The sequence below is a fragment of the Sus scrofa genome, chromosome 4, assembly GCF_000003025.6.
Source record: "Sus scrofa isolate TJ Tabasco breed Duroc chromosome 4, Sscrofa11.1, whole genome shotgun sequence".
NCBI classification, from domain to species: domain Eukaryota; kingdom Metazoa; phylum Chordata; class Mammalia; order Artiodactyla; family Suidae; genus Sus; species Sus scrofa.
The window spans coordinates 99,383,419-99,405,192 of record NC_010446.5 but is presented as its reverse complement, the minus strand read 5'-3'; the positions used below and the strand labels follow the sequence as shown (position 1 = coordinate 99,405,192).

At 41.3% G+C, this 21,774-nt stretch overlaps 1 protein-coding gene across 1 annotated transcript; it reads right to left on the bottom strand.

Moving 5' to 3' along the window:
* Positions 1,639-20,900, bottom strand: LIX1L (limb and CNS expressed 1 like). The gene is made up of 6 exons (XM_001927823.7): positions 20,495-20,900; positions 13,139-13,302; positions 10,256-10,396; positions 5,812-5,907; positions 5,115-5,192; positions 1,639-3,845 (listed from the first exon to the last, which is right to left on the bottom strand). Exons 1-6 carry the CDS (start codon positions 20,784-20,786, stop codon positions 3,603-3,605), a joined length of 1,014 nt encoding a protein of 337 aa, XP_001927858.5. The 5' UTR covers positions 20,787-20,900; the 3' UTR covers positions 1,639-3,602.

Below are 21,774 nucleotides of genomic sequence, written 5' to 3'. Positions count from 1 at the left end.
TCTAACCTGCATCCCCATGGTAACTAGTCAGGTTTGTTACTGCTGAGCCACAACAGGAACTCCATATTCATAATTTTTAATATTTGCCAAATGTTTCCTATTTTTTATTTGTATTTTTCCTTAGACTGGTGTTTTAAATAAATTTAAATTTTATTTATTTATTTATTTATTTATTGCCACACCTATAGCATACAAAAGTTCCCGGACCAGAGATCCAACCTGCACCACAGAGGTGGATCCTTAACCCGCTAAGCCACAAGGGAACTTCAAATTAACACTAAATTCAAATATCACTGCCATAAGTGGAAAACATTTTTATTACAAATTCATATAAAAACATAACTTATAAAAATGAAACATGTTTGCCCACCTGCCACCTAAAATCATCCCAGGTAATAATACCAAGGGTTCACATATAAAACTTTGGAAAATTCTGCTAAAGGTAAAGATAGCTAAGTGATGGTTTAAGCAAGGGAATGGTGCAGCCACTAATATTTTAGAAGGAAATCTGATACTAATGTGGAGGATGTTAAGAATGAAGGTAGAAGGGGAGTTCCCTGTGACCTAGTGGTTAGGATTCAGTTCTTTCAGCACTGTGGCTAGGTTCATTTCCTGTTCTGGGAAATGAGATCACGTCAAGCCACTTCATGCCAAAAAAAAAAAAAATGGAGTTCCCACTGTGACACATCAGGATCAGTGGTGTCTCTGGAGAGGTGAGATGCAGGTTCAGTCCAGGGTCTGGCACAGTGGATTAAGGATCCAGCATTGTCACAGCTGTGGTGTAGGTTACAACTGTGTCCCAGACATAATCCCAGGCCCAGGAACTCCATATGCTGTGAGGCATCCAAGAAAAAAAAGAATGAAGGTAGAGACTAGATAGGAAGCTGTTGCAGTTGTCCATCCCAGAGATGATAAAGGACTGAACTAGTACAGTGGAAATGGACAAAACAGTTTAGAAAGTTTATATAAGAGGTACACTCAACAGTAAGTGACTGCTTGGATGACGGTGGGAAGAAATTGAGGATGAATCTGAGGTTCTAGCTTAGATGCTGAGTAGATAATTTCAAAACAGATCTAGGGAGTCAAAGAGGAGCATGTATGGAGAAATGGGTTTTATTTTAGTTAATGTAAGTAAAGAGCTTGTGTCATTTAGGTGGTAATGTCCAATATGTGGAAATATACATGTAAAAGCTCAAAACAGGCTGGGGTGGAAGAAATAGGTTTGAGAATCATGTGTTATGATAGAGTTTAAGCCATCATAGTGGGTGAGATTGCCAGCGGAAATGGGTAGAGCTTGAGTAGAAAGGGCCAAGGAGAAAATTAAGGTTCCCTAAATGTCTGGAGAAGGAGAGGCAGAATGCCCTCCCCCAGAAGTACAATTTTACTTCTACCACCCCAAAAAATACTAAGAAAAGCTCTTTTTTAGTATATATGTAAGAGAAAGGATCATTTTATTTATTTAATTTTGGCCCCTGCAGCATGTGGAAGTTTCTGGGCCAAGGACTGAACCCTCACCACAGCAGCAACCTGAGCCACAGCAGTGGCAACACTGGATCCATGCTGAGCCATCAGGGAACTCCAGAAAGGTCATTTTAGAGCTCCTCTGATACACGGGTCTCAAAAAAGAATCACTCTGGCTCACTAGACAAAAATTATTTTTAATTGTATAAAATTATACATATAAAATACAGAGTACTAAAAAGGTAAGTTAAATGTTAACATTGTTGTCAAAAGTGGACAGAGCAGGGAACAATTTTTCTCAAGATGTTTGAGATCTTAATGGATAGTATTTGAGAAAAATAATCCAGGAGGTGCAAAGACAAGTTCTTTCTATAACTCATACTCCTTAACACTTCCAAGAGAAAAGAGCACAGGAGAAATGAGGGTTTATGATTGCTGGATTATAAATACCAATAAAAATTGAATAGACATACCTATTATTTATTGTAGGAGCCTCTGTTGTGACCCTACATGCGCTTCATGGAATATAGAGATGAGGCTTGGAGAATGCAAGGAAATCCCTTTCAAGGACTAATACAATTATTGCTAGATTCCTTACCTCTGATCTCATACATACTGGTCACTAGGATGATTTCAAAAGCAAGAAAGCTGACTTTCATCTTTTTCCTATCTGATGCAAAAGAGCAAATCATAGCCTGTTTCTATTTCTAAAAGAAAAATGTATAATTGTTACATGGAAGGTGTAATTGCAGGAACATTAAATTTCCCAAACTCAGCTTAAGAGGTACACTGAGCTGTAATATAGTATAAAGGAGATTATAGAAACAAAGAGAAAATATGTCTTAGATCAACAAAAATTGTCCCAAAAGGGAATGCTTCAGCTGTACTCCAAATCATTCTCTCCTATTTCACCGAGGAAAAAGGTGGGGAAAGAGAACAGTATTAAAAACACATGAAGCTGATCACAGATTCTCTTTACCCTCCTGTAGTCACTCAAGATTCCAATTAGGAAATGCCAAAATGCCAGAGTCTTGTCCAGTTTTCCTGATTAAAACTCATGCTCTAATAATCGATGTGGAGGAAGAGGAAAGAAAAGAGAGAAAATAAATGTGAATCTAAGGTAGTAAACAGCAGCAACTTTGTGGGAGTAGGAGGAGCTTGGCCCTCACCAAATTGGACAGATAGTGTTTCCAAAGAGCAAAATGATGGGAGGAGAAAAAGGACGGGAATATGTATTGCTTTCTGCCAATCTTTGTAAGCAGGAAGATCTGTATACAGGGATTAACTAAGCTAGAAGTGGCGGGGGTGGGGGGAAAGGAGTTAAAAGAGAATACTGAAAGATAAGCAACTTCGACCCTTGACCCCTTCAGCAGACTACATCTGGAAAGCTGGACTACTGGTATGGTATGGTATTTATGCCCCAGAAACAACACAGATGATGAACCCACACAGATTGTGTTTATAATTCCTCTCTTGTTCCTGGGAAGTTTTTCAGTAACGATTTAAAAAAAATAAGAAACCAGATCTCCACTTTCTTCCAAATAATAAAGTAAGGAAGCCTCAAAATGAAGTACCATTTTGAGGCAGAGGAGGCATAAGGTAGGGGAGCAGAGCGGGGAGGTCTAGGTGAGGAAAGATCTAGTTATTAGAAGAACAACTCAGCACCAGGTAGGCCCCGCTCAAGAGAGACCAAAGCCAGAGTCTTCATTTTCATGGCCTGTTGGGTCCAAGAGAAAGCAAGAATGAGGATGAGGGTGGGGCACGCCATCCTTATTCAAGCTCCCTATTATTTTAAAAGAAGGAGACATGAACACTTAGTCAATTGTTTTGTGCTATTGAAATGACTACACAGAGTTATTGGGAATGTAAAAGTCAATGTAGCTCCAAAGACAGTTTGCTCTTCTTATAAAGTAGTGTGGAGAGGTTTCAAAAGCAACTACATCCAAAAACTACAAGTAAGAAAAGGGATCTCTCAGCAAATAAGAATCCAGGTGTAGAATTTATACACACACATATATATATGTATATATATATTTTTTAAGTATAAAATTGAGAAAGTATATACAGAAATCACACTAAGTCTTAGAAAGGATGTATTAAAAAAAGGGCTTGGAGAAGATGGAGAATATGCAGGTGGATGCTTAGCAGTTGGAAGAATGCATATTGCCCAACTGCCCAGCAGCCAGCATGAGAATATCTTTCTTCTCCTTGTGGAAGCGCAGCTCCTTGCCTGCCAGCCGGGCTTCATCCAGTTCCCGCTCAGTAGAAGCCAGCTCTCTAGACAGTGCTCCTGGCACACTCTGTTCCCGGCTCACCCAGTCCAACGCCATTTGGTGGCGAATATCATCATCTAGGGCTCGGTGTGAATAATGAGCCAACACTTCCTAGAAGGGGGAGAAGAAGGTGAAAATCATGGACAAAGTAAAGGTTCATACCACACTGACCTACTGGGATGAGGAATGCTCAGCCCTTGGGTCCTAATGAAAGTCAATGCTGGAGTCCTCTGAGGAGATTCTTAAAGGAAACTTCCCGGTAGGAGAAGCAAGGCAGGTAAAAGAATCATAGTTAAGATTTAAATAGAAAAGATTATAGGAATGAAGAGGGCAATTTCAATATGCCCAAACGTATAGCCTTGATTATTTCTCTTTTTTTCCTGACTATTTTTTTTCTACTTTTTTTGTTTTTTGTTTTTTAGGGCCACATCTGTGGCATATGGAAATTCCCAGGCTAGGGGGCTTACTGGAGCTGCAGCTGCCAGCTACAGCCACAGCAAGGCTGGATCCTTAACCCACTGAGCGAGGCCAGGGATCAAACCTGCATCCTCATGGTTACTAGTAGGGTTTGTTACCACTGAGCCACAATGTGAACTCCTACATTTTTTAAAATTAAAGTATAGTTGATTTACAATATTATGCCAATTTCTGCTGTACAGGAAAAAGACACATTCCTTTTCTTATATCATCTTCCATCATGGTCTTTCCCAAGAGATTGGATATAGTTCCCTGTGCTACACAGGACCTCATTGCTTGTCCATTCTAAACATAATAGCTTACATCTATCAACCTCAAACTCCCAGTCCATCCTACTCCCTCCCTCCTCCCCTTTGGCAACCAAAAATCTGTTCTGTATGTCTGAGAGTCTGTTTCTGTTTTTTAAATAGGTTCGTTTGTGCCATATTTTAGATTCCACATATAAGTGATATCATATGGTATTTGTTTTTCTCTTTCTGACTTACTTCACTGAGTGTAATAATCTCTCGTTGTATCCATGTTGCTGCAAATGGCATTACTTTGTTCTTTTTATGGCTGAGTAGTATTCCATTGTGTATATATACCACATCTTCTTAATCCACTAAATATAGAACCACCATATGATTCAGAAATCCCACACTTTTTTTTTAATGGCCACACACATGGCATATACAAGTTCCTGGCCAGGGACTGAATCCAAGCCACAATTGCAGCAATGCTGGACACTTTAATCCACTGTGCTGAGCCAGGGAACAAACCTGAGCTTTCCCAGCAACCTGAGCCACTGCAGTTGGAACTCTTAACCCACTGTGCCACAGTGGGAACCCCTAGGCCTGCTTATTCCTAACATATCAGGCATCTCAAAGTAGTCCTGCCAGATTCCCTTCAGCCATAGGAACTTACCTGCCGAGAGCACTGCCTTTCCCTCATGGCCTTAAGGCTGCCATTCCAGTGCAGCAGTTGAAAAACTGTCATTAGCTCCTGAAGGAAGAAAATATGAAGTGCCAGGACAGTGGTTTTATATTGGGAGGTTGTATCAGAATTAAATGAGGAAATGTTCAAAAATGTATTTGTGGAAGCATCTCATACCAACTCTGATATGTCCTTGGGAGAAGGAAGATATTCATAATTTTTTTTTTTTTTTGCTTTTTAGGACCACACCTACGGCATATGGAGGTTCCCAGGCTAGGGGTCTAATTGGAGCTACAGCTGCCAGCCTACACCACAGCTCACAGCAACACCAGATCCTTAACCCAATGAGTGAGGCCAGGGAATGAAGCTGCAGCCTCATGGTTCCTAGTCGGATTCGTTTCCACTGCACCACGATGGGAACTCCACTGAAAAATATTCTGATAACCTTCTCTCCCTTCCTTTCCCATTGAGTATCAGTGAGTTAGGGGTTAGTAGGAGGTGTGTGTGTGTGTGTGTGTGTGAGTGTGTGTGTGTGCACGTGCACATACTACATATATAGTATAATAAATATAAACAGTATATATACTATGTCTGTGTGTATCTATATAAACAGTATATATACTATGTCCATGTGTAAAATCTAACCCATTTTATTAGAGCCAGGGAAGTAGGTGGAATAGTATAGTACCTGGAACTCCAACATTGACTTGCCCTTGTTGGATTCCAACATGAAACGGAAGGCGCCAATCCCTGTATTTGGATTGTCAGCTTCCTCCCTGTTGCCCTGGTAACAGAGGAAAGGAAAAGACAAATTGATTTTCAATCAGGATTAGTACCTTGAGCAGCACTGTCCAAGAAAAATATAATGCAAACCACATAAATTTAGTTGCCATATCACAGTAAAAATAAAAAATATTAATTTTAATAGCATATTTATTTAACCTAACATGTTCAAAATATCACAATTGTAATTAGTATAAAAATTATTAATGAAACATCTTTTTCTTGTACTGTTTTCAAAATCTGGCATCTCTTTCATGCTTACATGCTTACAGTACATCTCAATTCACGCTAGCCATATTTCAAGTGCTTTATAGGTATATGTGGCTAGTGGCCATTCTGCTGGTCAGCACAGTCCTAGAGGGACTCCAAACTCATTTTAACTTGGGTGATAGACAAAGGTCAATTTGATTTTCCCTATTTTACAAAGGGGGAATACCAAGACATAGAGAAGAGTACTGATTCAGCCAAAAGTGTTCAGCATGCAGGACTGAACTAGCCTAGAGGACAACTGGCAAATCCCACAACAGGAACTCCAGTAAATGCATTTTAAAGGGAAACAGTAAAAGTCACAAGCATGGCAAATTCTGGGTGGCAATTTGGCCTCCTGGACATTTTCCTCGTGTGTCTTCTACTGGTAACGTGACTCTACAGGGGTAGAACTAAAATACACTGTCTAACCTGCAAGCCCGGTGAGTGCAAAAAACAATAGGGTATAGAAGTTAAGAGCATGGACAGGAGCTCTTGCTAGTCTTGTGACCTGATGAAGTCATTTAACCTCTCTGTCCCTCAGTTTCCTTATCTGTAAATGAGAATAATCCTGAATCTATCTTATAGGATTGTTTTAAGAGTTAGAGATTTTTTAAAATATCAGTTTAAAAGGGGGGAGCTCCTGCTGTGGCACAACGGGATTGGTGGCATCTCAGGAGCACTGGGTTGCAGGTTTGATCCCTGGCCCTGGCACAGTGTGTTAAAGATCTGGCATTGCCACACCTAGGTTGTGATTGTGGCTTGGATCTGATCCCTGGCCCCAGAACTCCATATGCCAAGGGGTGGCCAAAAGTGAAAATTAATTAATTTTTAAAAAGGATAAATGTAGTCTGACAACTCCAATCACATAATGTGGGTGCATTATTGTATTGGACCTGGTGTCCATTTACGCAATCTAAATCCATTCTGGTATTGGCTCTGTTTAGGTGCTATTTGGTAGTGGTTTCACATTATTGGAGATACTTTCAGATGCTGGAGCTTTCTGGGGCTTCCAAAATAAGGGCATCTCCCTGTTTACTGGTGACCCTTTTGTCAAACTGATCTAGAATAATAAGGCCAGGAGACTACCTAGAACAGAGGGATCCAGCTTTCTCCTCCTGCTTCCTGAGGGGTTTCTTGCTCTTTCCAGCTAGTTCTATAACCACTCCCCCACCACTTCCCCAAATAAGAACTTTATTCTGCTCTCTTTGAGCAAGGGTACACTGGGTAGAGGTCAGAAGCTAATCAAGTTATATTCAAAACCAGTTTACTGTGGGGCACTTTATCATGGGGTTTTAGTGTATATGTATCACATCTGAAATAATGCCAAGCATGTAGTAAGCATACCATAAGTGCTAGTTTATTAATATTAATTTGTTTCCACTGTGTCAGATTAACACAAAGTCAGAACTACTCAGTCGGCCCACTTCATTTTGCGGCTCATGAGAAACAATCAAGCCACGTGTAGTTGATCTTTGTGGTGAAGCAAAGATCACAAAATTTGGATTTAGAAGTGAAAAGCTAGAGAGAGGAAGAGAAAAAAGGTGGCAATTTTCATTATTAGGATTTCGGGCTCTGAAACAAGCAACTGTTTTCATTTTTGTCTTTACTTGTTCAATGTTATACCTTATTCAATAACTCCAAAGTTTTCCATGATACAACACACAGAAAATAATGATCCTATCTGTATAGCCAAGTGGGTTTACAGAGAAAACTGCAGGGCTGAGGAGTCCATCTGCCCCAGGCTTCACTTAGTTCCCGAGAGTTGAGAGGTCAACAACACACACATCTGTAACCTATTTGGAGTACACCAGAGTGGCATGGTCCCCACTGGCAAGTTCCACCTCATAACACTTCCACACCTGAGAAGGTTATAAATAAACTCCATTTATTCAATAAACATTAATCATAGAATACTTGATTAGTGGTAGGAACATGAGAATACAATTGGAAAGGAATTAGAGTTAATTTTAATTTAACCTACTTATTTTACAAATGAGGAAACTCAGACCCACAGAGGCTGGGTGATTTGTCAAAAGACATAGTATGTATAGTGTCAGATTCAGCACTTTTTTTCTTCTTTTTTTGGCCACATTTCCCTCATTTATTAAGTCAATGTGAAGAGAGCTTTTTCTATTACTTGCATCCAAAGGCATCTAAACAGAGAACATGTGCTAAGTGTTGGAATATATTCTCTTTTATCCAATAACAGGTATAATTGTTATCCTATTTTTCAGGTGAGGAAACTGAGACAGTTTAAGTAACTTGTTCAGTCACATGACAAGTAGAACCATAATTTCAAAATAATGAGTTCAGAGCCCATGCTCACAACCACTGCTTTCTATTATCCAAACTAATGTTTTGTTTTATAATACATTAGGTGACTTAAGAGTGAAAAATGTACTTTCTTAACTTTAATTGATTTGATTAATATAAAAATGGTTTTATTCCCTGCAGATACTCTTGACTGGGGCTAAGTAAGAGTAATAGGAGAAAAACAGATGGATCCTAGGCAACAGAACGATTATGATTCAAAATGTTCAACAGTGGAGTTCCCAGTCGTGGCGCAGTGGTTGACGAATTCGACTAGGAACCATAAGGTTGAGGGTTCGATCCATGCCCTTGCTCAGTGGGTTAAGGATCCGGTGTTGCCGTGAGCTGTGGTGTAGGTCGCAGACGCGGCTCAGATCCCGCGTTGCTGCGGCTCTGGCGTAGGCCGGCGACTACAGCTCTGATTCGACCCCTAGCCTGGGAAGCTCCGTGAGCGGCCCGAGAAATGGCAAAAAGACCAAAAAAAAAAAAAAAAAAAAAGTTCAACAGTAACCTACAAACCAGATAATGGAAGTTTAATATATATAATTGTATATATATATATTTTTTTGGTCTTTCTGCCTTTTCTAGGGCCTCTCTCCGCAGAATATGGAGGTTCCCAGGCTAGGGGTCCAATTGGAGCTGTAGCCACTGACCTACACCACAGCCACAGCAACGCCAGATCTGAGCTGCATCTGCGACCTACAACCACAGCTCACGGCAACGCCGGATCCTTAACCCACTGAGCAAGGGCAGGGATCGAACCCGCAACCTCATGGTTCCTAGTCAGATTCGTTAACCACTGCACCACCGCGGGAACTCCTGTAATTGTATTTTAAATGCAAAGAAAACAGAAACAGAAAATTGGTCTGACTTTATTTCCCTATCAATGGTCTTGTGCAGAGGAAGGAAGAAGACAGTGCTAAGTCTTAAAATGTACCTCTAAACTAGAAAAATCTATATGTGGACTTGGGTTCCAGTCTTGGCTCAGCCATTTACAAGCTATATTACTTTAGACGAAACTTCACTTCTTTGTTCTTAGTTTCCTTATTGTAAAATAAGGGTAATAACAGTAGTTAGATCCCATAGGATATTTGTGAAGATCAAATGAGTTAAAATACATATAAATCCCCTAGAATAGTCCCTGGCACAAAATAAATACTCAATTAGGATTAGCTTAGGTTATTATCATCATCATTATCATTTGGAAGAACAGATGTTCTTCTTAAAGAGAGTAAATAAATTATGCTCCCAATCCTGGAAATGTAAAAAGACAAGACACTGTATTATACAGTGTTCTTTATTAATAAGATAAATAATGGAGGCAGGAAACAAGTACAAATAAAAACAGTCATATAAAACAAACAAACAAAAAGAGCAGTGAAAAAAGAAGGGAATAAGGTCTTAAACCAAAATTGGGAAAAGTGAAATTCAAACTCAATTTTTATTTTGTGTGTTCCTCTAATGTTCCATAAATCTTTTTTAAAATTTTTTATTGGAATATAGTTGACTAAAGTTCCAAAAATCTTGAAATAAAGGTTTCTAGATACCAAAGAGACACAATGAAAGGGAAAAAATAACAAAAACATAAACACACACATAGAATCAGAGACTGAGACGTGTGGAGCGTGTAACACAAAAGACTGACAGAAAAAATAAACAGAAAGAACATACATTTAGGCAGGAAAGAAAACCAAGAATTCATGCTCTGTTTCCTGGTAATATACAAGACTTCCCAACCAGCCAGTTCTCCTATCCCCCACCCTCCTTCCTTCCAACTGCAAGTAACTTACATTGAAAGATGCCAGGGCCTCAGAGACACTCTTCTCAATGAACTCATCGGTGATTCTTCGGGAAGGATGTTCATTAAACACAGAGTTCATTAAAGCAATCTTTGCAGCACTCCTCCGGGCTTCGGCTTTTGTGGGGCAAAACTAGGCAGGGTAGAGAGAGAAAATATGTGTATATGTGCATCTGTGAGAGAGAAAGGAAAAATAGGAGGGAAACACTTGGAATAGAAGACACTGGGATGCTCTTTGGAGAAATCAATTTGTCCAACACACCTTCAAAATTTTTATTGTAAAATGGCCGGGGCATTTGGAAACATACATTTGATGCAACACCCTGAAGTGATTAAGGATCGAGAGACAGCTGTAGCTCATACCAAATTGAATGCCAAATAAAGAAGACTGCTGAAGTCAGCATATAATCACTGGATATGAAAAGTGCCCCATTGTAAACTGTCAACAGAATTATTTACTCAAAAGCCAGATTCTGGCCAGTCTGTTATAAATCTATATCTTGTTCTCTTACTCTGATGACAGGCAAGATTTTTTTCATCCCTCTAGATAACCTAAGATTAAAACAAAGCTATGTCTAGGCTGCTTCTGAGGAGGAAACCTCTAGTCTCTACAAGAAGCACCCATCAGGGAGTCTTGGACTTTCCTCTTAGTTATGTGGAGACAGTTTCCCCAATAATGCAGTGACCTAGGGAGCATCCCTGAGCAGAGTCTAAGGTCTGAGGAAGGATTTTATAGCCTTTTTTTTTTCTCCCCAGCAGAAGCAAAGAGAAGAGAGGTGGGGAAAGGAAAGCTGACCCTCAGAAAACAAGAAATAAAAAATTACTTCATGTTTTTACATTGTATCCAACATAGGTATCATTCAACAAGCCTGATTTTCCCAGACGTCTTAAATCACTCAACTTCAGATCCCTAACCACCTTTCTATTTCATCTTCACTGGCTGCCTCAAAGGTCTCTGTGCCCTTTGTCATTTATGATTACAATTAGAGAAAAAGAAGAAAGCAATGCGATAGTGTAAAAAGTAGACCTGGATATGCTTGCTACTTAACCATCCTTAATATCAGTAATTCCCAGTTTCCTTTGGCTGACAGGTCTCTCTGAGACAGCACATGGAGTTTGGTACATTAACCCTAAGCCTTCTTCCTTCTTTAGTTTCTTGATACTTCTCTGCTATTTATTAGCCTGCTGCCCGCTCTACTGTACAGTGCTATTTTTTGAAAAGTCATCTGTGAAGAAAACCACCAGGAGAAATTTCACCTGCCAAAGTGTATGTAAAAGATATAAGCTAAAAGGGACCAAGAGAGAAAATTCTACTCTTCCAGGAAATAACAGAAATCAAATTACTAGTCCAATTTGGGGCATCACCATAAGATTATCAAATCCTTGCCCAACAGTATGTTGGGGTGGGAGAAGGAAGGAAAGATATTATTATTATTATTATTTGGTTTTGAGGGCCACATGCACCACATATGGAGGTTCCCAGGCTACGAATCTAATTGGAGCTACAGCTGCCAGCCAAAGCCACAGCCACAGCCACAGCCACAGCCACACCAGATCCCAGCTGCGTCTGCAACATACACCACAGCTCCCGGCAATGCCAGATCCTTAACCCACTGAGAGAAGCCAGGGATCGAACCCGCAACCTCACAGTTCCTAGTCAGATTCATTTCCACTGCGCCATGATGGGAAGTGCAAAGGAAAGATGTTGTTTTTTAGAAGAAAAATATAAACATTAACCATCTTGGGCATGTATTTATTTCTTTGAAATGGCTGGGGTTCTAAGGGAAATTTAGTCACTTGGTTTGAAATGAAGCTTCCTTAGGACTGTTTCTGTTTGAGGCAGGAACTGCACTGCAATGGCACTCATTCACGTAATAGATTCATTAAGGGCCTGTTCTGTGCTGGGCACTGAGTTTAGTGGTAGAGATTTAAAACCGAACAGGAAGGAAGACAGACACTATCTCTGCTTCTATGGAACACAGATCACTAGGAGAGATAAACAGTCAATTACAGTATGTTCTGATAAGTGATATGATATGGGAATTTCAAGGTGCTATGGAAGCACATAGTAGGGAGCATAACTTTGTCTAAGGATTATAAAAGCCATGTGGAAAACAGAACAAGTGTTTAGTCTCTTCTCTCAATTCCTATTCAGGTTCTAAGTTGATATTTCAGGAGGCTACTTTCCTGAGTGCAGTGTGAAAGATCCACCTTTGATAATATTCACACAGGTCAAATTTCTCATTACTGTATGATAGCATCAGCTCTTTTCATCATCATATATTACAGGTCTTTCATATAACTCTAGAATTCTAGTACTAGAAATGCTGGTTAGAAATAAATAATCTAATCTATCTCCTTCATGCTATAGATAGGGAAACTGAGGCCCAGAGAAATTTCTTGACTTGCCCTGCTGGCACAGTCAAGGGAATGAGAATTGGACCTCCTAACTCATAAGTACTATTTCTGCCATGCAGAGTCCCTCTCCTTTGAACTCTGAGAGAACTCATACATTGCTTTCCTTAGTAATAGCCTATGAAAAAGTACCGGGGCAAAGAATACTATTCTCTGTCCTCAGAAAGAGACAGCAGGAAGTGGAAAAGCCAGATCAGAACATGAGTTAGGTGCTAATAGTCTGCTTTTCTTTCAGCCTAGCAAAATTCAAACCCACTCTGAATTTGAGCATGGTTAAAAGAAAAGCATGCTGCTGAGGTTCTTTTCTGGTTAAATAAGCCTCAGATTCTTATCAGAATGATTTGCCCAGAATTGGTCCAAGTCCTCATATATGTGACTTTAGAAATGTAATGGCCAAAGGGATAAAGTCATTACTAGCACCTAAGCATTATCTTTGCTACTGCTGCCTCACAACTCTTACCTGGAAACTCCCAAAGCAACTTCCCCCAGGCAAGGTGACATAGCAGACATAGGGCGGACTGTTGGAGGGAACCATCTCATAAACCACTAGAGCCCCATTCTTCAAGTCAGCCCCACGGGACTGTTTCATCTGCCAGAATTCCTGAAGTGCCTCCACCACATTCACTACAAAAAGAGAAGTAGGTAAGTTCAGCAATGAGAACACCTCCAGGTGGTGCTCTGCGTCAATACAATATCTGTAACCAGTACTTACATTAAGAGTCTATCTCACCGAGCTCCCTACCGATCACCGTTTAAAAGCATTTAAATTAATAAGCCTAGGCCATGATTAAGTTCATTTGCATAGGAAGACCGGAGTATGCCTACCCTCCTCCCCCACCTCTCTAATTCACTCTTTTTTAATAGTTGATTTACAATGTTCCGTCCATTTCTGCTATAAAGTACCCAGTTATACATATATATATACATTCTTTTTCTTACATTATCCTCCATCATGTTCCATCACAAATGATTAAATATAGCTCTCTGTGCTATACAGCAGGATCTCATTGCTTACCCACTCCAAAAGCTATAGTTTGTATTTACTAACCCCAAACTCCCAGCAGTTCACATTTTGATTATTCCTAGACACCAAAGGAGAATAACTTAAACATCAGAGGCCAGGGTTTCCAAGGTCAGCCTACCATTATCAGCGCCTGATGACGTGCAAGCAGATTTTTCCACAATTGGTCAGCTGGCCTAGAATAGTAATAACCACCATGCTCATAAGTGCTAACATTTGCTTAACACTTATTGTATGTCACACATTTTCTGTGACTGCTTTACCCATTGAATCACAACAATCTTATGAGGCAGGTACTTTTATTATCCCCATTTTACAGATGAAGGACATGAAGTAAAGAGAGGTTAAATAACTTGCTCAAGGAAATAACAGCTAGAAAGCTGCAGATCAAGAATTCAAACCCAGGAAGTCTTGGTGCCAGAGTCAATGTTCTTAACCTTTATTGGGGAGGAAGTAAGAGAAAGGAGAGCCTTCAGATCATGTTCAAGGTCTGACACCTGTAGCAGCGAGGGAAGGCGGGAAGTTTAGATATGAGAATCTCAGACTGCAGCACAGTTCCAAGAAAGGTTTGGCCAGGCCAGTGGGAAGACCTCAAGCCAAAGGAATCTCACATCTCACTAGGATGTGCCTGAGTTAGTACGCTTGCTGTGTTCAGCCATTGACTGGGAGCAGCCCACAGGATCTGTGGCCTCAGTGCAGATGTGGTGATGCACTTAGAGGAAGGCCGCCAGTCAATTCTGCTCCCTGCAGCAGACAACATGAACAGTCATTGTTATGGCGGCCACACACACATTAAGCAAAAATTTTAGCACTTAATACGTGCATAGCTCTATTCTAGGTGTTAGAGATGCAAAGATAATTAATATCCATTCCCTGCTAAGAAGGTGTTCAAAATCTACTGGCCAATAACAACTTACATTACCTGCTCTGCAACTGAAGCAACAACTCCAGGTACCAGCCAGAGTTTGAAAAGCAGCATAAGCTCTTTACTAATACCCTGTATTTAACTGACTTTTTAAAATGTTCATTCTTCCATTAAAAGGCAGCCTGAAAAGGAAACTCTCTCTTTCCCACCCTTAGTTTTAGCAGGGGCTCTTCAAAGGTCACTGCTGCCCATAAAAGCTTAGCCACCTTTGTTCTTTTCATTGAGGTCTTTTCAGCCCCAGTTCCCTCTTTGAGAAAACTTAGCACAATGTGCTGGGTGACAGCTCTCCTGACAGGCACACAACAGGGAGAATATTGAAATAAAGAGGAAGGGGAGGAGACTGTTATAATGGAGAAGGTCCTATTAAGAAGCATATGTCCTTTCTATACCCAGTTAAATCCCTTTTGACACAGAGTACAGGACTATTTATTTGTTTACTTATTTTTATGGCCGCACCGCACAGCATTTGGAAGTTCCCAGTCCAGGGTTGAATCCATGCCTCCGTAGCCGCCCATGTTGCTGCAGTCAGATTCTTGACCCACAGCACCACAGCAGATACTTCCCAGGACTACTTTTTAATGATTACTCAAAGCCAAATGAAATTGGAAGTCTTATTTCAGATATATGAGCATGGAATGAGCAATGGGCAAAATGATCAGGAAAAAAGCAATTAATTTTGATCTGAACTTGAAAATGCTCATTCATATCTAGAGCTGAAAGGGACTTTTGAGATCATCTAGTCCAACTCAGGCTAAGGAAGGGTGGATGACTTGGTTGAGGTCACACAACTGTGGCAGAATTGGGGCATGACTGTAGATATTCTGATACCAATGTTCTGTCCAATGTGGAATCTTAACCCAGGGTCCAAGGTCCAGTCTATGGCTGAGCTTCACAGAGGTTCACAAGCCCCCTAAAACTCTGAGTAAAATTGTGTGTGTGTGTGCACACACATATGAGTATTTATGTGTGTGTGTGTGTGTGTGTGTGGAGGATGCTCATGGTTCTTATCAGGTTTTCAGTGAGGAACCATGGATATCATAAGGATGGTGCAAGGTCAGTGAGGTAAGAGGCTAGCCATTACTGAGACATACACATCTGACAGTGACAATAGGTTTTTGGAAGTCACTGATGGATACTGGGCTGAAAGGGACAAGAAAGACCAAGATAGGAATATTTAAGTGCTTGTACCATAATGTTGAACAAAAACAAGAAAAAGAAAACTTTTGTTTTTTTCCCTTAGGAGATAAAAGGCAAGAGAGATGGATTCTCTATCCACCAAAATAAAAATGTTAAAACAACACATGAAACTATAATAAAAATTTTACAAAATAAATACAATTTTGTAGTAGAGCAGCACCGATAAATAGATAATAAATAAAAACGAAATTGAGAGGTAAGTGAGAAGGTTCTCCCCGATCACAGAGGATGCTAGGAATAGTTTGGCTTGGCTTAATTCACATTATTATGAAGATAGGGAAGCTGGGTAATGATATTTCAACTGACATTTCCTATTTCAGTTTGTATAAGGCACCCCTGAATAGTCCATAGTGTACAGACTCTGGAAGGGAGAGAAGGATGGTAAAGTGACAATGACTTTGGGAGAGGACTATGGTGGGCTGAATAATGTCCCCTGCCAAGATGTTTATGTCCTAATCCCTGAAACCTATGAATCTTAACCTATGTGGCAAAGACTCTGCAGACGTGATTAGGTTATGGATCTTGAGATGGGGAAAATTATTGTGGATTATCTGGGTGGGCCCTAAATGCAATCACAGGTGTCCTTAGGGAAGGAGACTTGATGAAATACAGAAGAGGGAGTAGGCAGCATAAACATGGAGGCAGAGACTTGAGTGATGCAGTCACAGGCCAAGGAATGCTGGCAGCCACCTAAAGCTGGAAGAGGCAAGGAAACAGTCTCCCTGGGAGCCTCTGGAGGGAGCACAGAGCTGCCGTGATACCTTGACTTCAGCCCAGTGATGGTGATTTTGGACTTCTAGCATCCAGAACTGTGAGAGAACAAATTTCTATTGTTTTAACCACCAAGTTTGTGATAATTTGTTAGAGCACCCACGGGGAACTAACACAGGGTCTAATCCAACATTCCAAAAATTGGAAATATTCAGACCTATCATTTTAACTCCATGGCCACTTACAACAAAGAAGCTATCTGTTATTCCAAGTAAAAGGAACAACTAAACAGAAAATACCACACGATTCATTTGTTCACCGTAGTAGCTGGGCAGAATTCCAATCATGCAACCGTATTATGATATAAAGGGAAAACAATGATTTTTTTAAAAGATAGGTTTGAAGAGGACAACGCAGAAGTTAAAGAGCAAAGAAAGTGACTTGGTCATTCAGGCAATTGTGCCAATTTAGAGATTGCCAACTGTCAACTATTAGAAGAAGGGGTCTACTACTCAACATTCTGTAATAACCTATATGGGAAAAGATTCTGGGAAAGAATCTGTATATGTATATGTATAACTGAATCGCTTTGCTGCACATCTGTACAACATTGTGTGTAAATCAAGTATACTCCAATATAAAATAAAAATTAAATTAAATGGAAAAAATTATTTTCCATTAAAAAAAGAAAGGGTCCATATGCCATGTGGAAAAAAGGGGGCAAATGAAACGGCAATGCTAACAATACCCATCAAATGTACAGTTTTCAAAGCATTTCCATAAGCATAATAAAAGCATAATAACTATGTACTGCAAGCTTTATATTCATTATCTCTTTGAAGCCATACAAAACTATTAAGATGGGTATTATAAAACCCATTTTACAAAAAGTGACCAAGTTAAGGAAGAGGCCACAGTGGCAGAACCAGGATTTAGAACCAATGTTTGTTTGCCTCCAAAAACCTACCCTCTCTCTGTTGTATCATCTTGTATTATTGCACCATTCATCCCCTCATATGCTCTATCAACTAGACTGTCAACTCCATGAAGATAGGGACTGAGCATTTGTCTTGTTCACCACTGCGTCTGGTGATCAATAAATATTTGTTAAATGAATGAATGGAACAGATGAGGCCTAGAGAGATTAAGCAATTTATCTAAGATCACACAGCCACTATTTGATAGGGCCAGGTTCTCTGATTCCAAATCCTATGCACTATTAACTGATTAAGATCCTCTAGCATACTGAGCTTTGTGTGTATCTTGGACAGGGACTGGGGGGGTGGGGGACAGCTATGGGACAAACAAGTGAAATAACAGAAGAATTAAAAAAAAAAAAAAAAAAAAAACCTGTAGGAGTTTCCATAGTGGCACAGCGGAAACAAATCTGACTAGGAACCATGAGGTTGCGGATTTGATCCCTGGCCTCGCTCAGTGAATTAAAGATCTAGCGTTGCCATGAGGTATGGTATAGGTCACAGACACGGCCCGGATCTGGTGTTGCTGTGGCTGTGGTGTAGGCCAGAAGCAATAGCTCTGATTAGACCCCTAGCTTGGGAACCTCCATATGCCGCAGATGCGGCCCTAAAGAGACAAAAAGACAAAACAAACAAACAAACAAACAAAAAAACTCTGCTGATATCCTACATAAGTGAAGGTAAAGCTGAAGACCATGCCTGGAAAAGGTGAATTTGGAGTAGTTAGGAAGAAGATGAAGGACGTGAATTGAAGATGATGTGGTAAAGCATTGCTGGATTGGGGAACAGTGTGGGCAAAGACGAAAGCAAATTATATTCAGGGGACTAAAGCCAGCCCCCAAATACCATGCCATCAGTCCCAAGGGCACAGGCCAATGGCAGCTTTGCCTATTAATTGAAGCAGAATAAGTGATTCCATGTGGTGAAGGACTTCTGAGCCAAATCGGCAGAGATTCTGCTTGCCTGAAGCTGAACTATCTGCCAAACTTTCCCAAAGTACTGGCTGGAGACCCAGACTGGAAATGAGAAACTCAAGAATAATGAGAAAGACTGTGGTGGGAGGTAGGGAGGTTGGAGAAAAGAATTGCTGAAGAGTCTGAATCCTGACTGATTGCTCTTTGTCAGTACGATCCCCTTGTTCCCTTATCCTTTCTAAGGAAATGAAAAAGCTTTTAGAGAATGCCCAGTTTAGACCAGAGCCTACCCAGGTAACACAGACAAGAAAAAGGATACACTCCTCTACAATTTTAATAAACACCTGTAAGTTTCTAAGAAGGGTTCAGATTCAGGGTGAGCATGCCTATGCCCAGAGGCAAAGACCTTCCCTTGGTTTCCATTTAAAAGAGATCTGAAGCAAAAGGACAATAGCTAGTGGCAATTCCATTACATAGCTCTGTTAAATCAGGAATTAAATTAGAAAAACAATTATATTTCCTCGTGATGAATTTCAGGATCATATGCATGTGTATTCCCAGCACCTAGCAGAGAGCCTGCCCCATGGTAGGAGTTCAAAATGTTGAAGAACAAAGAGAAATTGATAGTAAATGTATCATTAGGTATATATAACAAAATGGATCTGTTTTCATAGGAATCACTCTTGAGTTTACACCGTTAGGATTTAACAGTGGGAAGAAACGAGACATATTCTCCCCAAAGAAATATTAATAAATTTGAGAGAATACTTACCATTTTTAAAGTACCCATTATGTGTTAGGTGTTTTAGTCCGCATCATAATCATTGGGGAAGCTGAAGTTTAGTGAGGTTAAGTCACTTACACAGAGACATAGCTGGAAAGTGACAGAGATTTAATCTGGGATCTAATCCAGATTTGCCTGACTTCAAAGCCTGTGTGTGCTCTTTTCACTGCACTTTCTCAGGGGGGAAAAAGTCATTTTTATCTATAAAAAAGCCCCATAACCATCCTCTGCATTATTGTGAAGCCAGAAAGTTAAAGATATAGTCACTTCCAGGTCAGGCAGGACCTGGCCAAGCAAAGAGAAGTGATGTCTTGGAAATTCCAGACCTGAATTCTGTAGCCCATACTCTTTAGTATATATTCCTTGTTACACTATAAGCCTGGAACTCAAACTTAGGAAATTCTGCACCAGTTAAGCAAAAACAACAAAGAACAAAGTCCTCACATTCCCCTTTTCAGAAACTCTGGAAATAAGGCATCTTTAAGATGAAGATTTCTAATGGAAATAAGGTTTCTGCCTGGCTCCTTTCCACTGAATTTAACATTAGAGCGCCAAGGCCTGGGATTTATCCTCAGCTCCTGGGCAAGGGCCAGGGAAACAGAGCCAGACAGACAGAGAGGCCGGAGTTGTAAGGGTCCATATTAAAAAAGACACCAAAGTGAGGTTCTAAGTCACAGGAAGCTGGTGTGGAATCAGTGGGATGGGTCCAGATTTAAATGCACAATTTTAAGTGACTTGCGAAAACACTGCCTAATTCCCCCAGCAAATCTGAAGTTGCACTGGAAATCTCAGAGTGACATTAAGTAAGAAAAGAATTTAAAAGTCAAGGTTAAGGAGATGGAGTAAATTAGCAGGGAACCCAGGAATTGCTCAGACCACAGAAGAAAGACTGAGAGGATACAGATGAGAACTATCTTGGATCTGAGATAAAGGATAGGATCCCACACAAAGGGGACTAGTCACTAAAGGCAGAGAGATAAATGTTAAGGCATTAAGCTACAGGAGGAATTCCATTTCTAAAGGAGAAAAGGTCAGGAAGAAAGAGAGGGTTACATCTGCCAGAAGGGGTCCCTGGAGACTATAGTAGTAACTCAATAAAGGGGGGGGGGCTTAAACGTGTGTATGAATGTCTACGTCTGTGCGTGTGCGTGTGTGTAGCCCAGAAGGAAACTCCCCAAAAGGAAATGCATGTGAGGGCTCTGCGCCAGGAAAAGCGATCCAGAGGACTGTGGGAGCCAGGCTCCCTTACAGAGGGTGTCCCGCAGGAGGCCAGACCCGCAGACTCACCTCGGCCATAGCCTTGCGTATGCTTGGCGAAGCTCCTCACAACGGCCTCCACGGCCTCCCGCAGCACCGCTGGGCTGCCGGCGGCGCCGGGGGGCATCGGCAGCCCAGCAGCCCCCGACAGGAGCAGAGGCGGCGGAGGCGGCGCGGGGGGCGGCGGGGCCGGCGGGGGGCCTGCTGGGGGTGTGGCGGTGGCAGCTGCGGCCCCAGTCACTCCTGGCCGAAGTGCTCTCAGAGTGCCCCTCCCGCTAGTGCCCACTCCGGGCTGCAGCCGCTGCGCTCGTAAGGTCTCCATCCCCGCCGCCAGTGGAGTAGCGGCCCGGTGCCTGCCAGCCTGGCGAGCTAACGGTCCCAACCACCCCAGCCAGCGAGCGCCCAGGGACTGAAGGAGGTGCCGGAGCCCAGCAGTCAGTCAAGCGGGGGCGGGGACGAGCCAGGTCCTATGCCAATTACCGGAGAGGGGGCGGGAGCTGGCTGGAGGCAGCTTCATCATAGGCAAATTATTGAGGAGGGCGGAGGTTCTGAGGAACCAATTGCAAAGAGAAAAGGCAATATCCTCTATAAGGGAGAAGCTTATCTTGGGCGGGTCTTTCGGGGTCCTGCAGGGAGTACTAGAAAGCAGGCCAGACTCCTGGGGCGAGGCTTGAGAAAAAGAAGAAAAAAAAAAAAAAAAAGGCCTAGATTCAAGGCTGGGAAGAACTGTGGACAGAATGAGAGGATTCTTAGACTTTGTCTGATGTAGATGAGGAAACTGGCTCAGAGAAGTGATGTGAATTGTCTAAGATCACATGCACATGCAATTGGTGGTGGAGCTAAGGCAAGGAAAGATACTGACGTTTAACGAGCACATAATTACTATATGTCAGACACTGTGCAGTGTACTTTGGTGCATTTTCTTAGCTAATAACCACGAAATCACTAACTAGATTTTAATATTTATTTATTTATTTGCTTTTTAGAGCTGCACCCGGGGCATATAGAGGTTCCCATGCGAGGGGAGGTCTAATCAGAGCTGTAACCGCCAGCCTACACCACAGCCACAGCAACGTGGAATCCAAGCCGCATCTGCCGCCTATACCACAGCTCATGGGCAATGTCAGATCCTTAACCCACTGAGCGAGGCCAGGGATCGAACTTGCGACCTCGTGGATGCTACTCAGATTCGTTAACCACTGAGCCAGGACGGGAACTCCCCCAAACTAGATTTTATTATTTTATGGATAAAGGAACTGATAGAGAGGCTAAATTGTCCAAAACTAAATAGGATGGCAAAGGCTGGATTC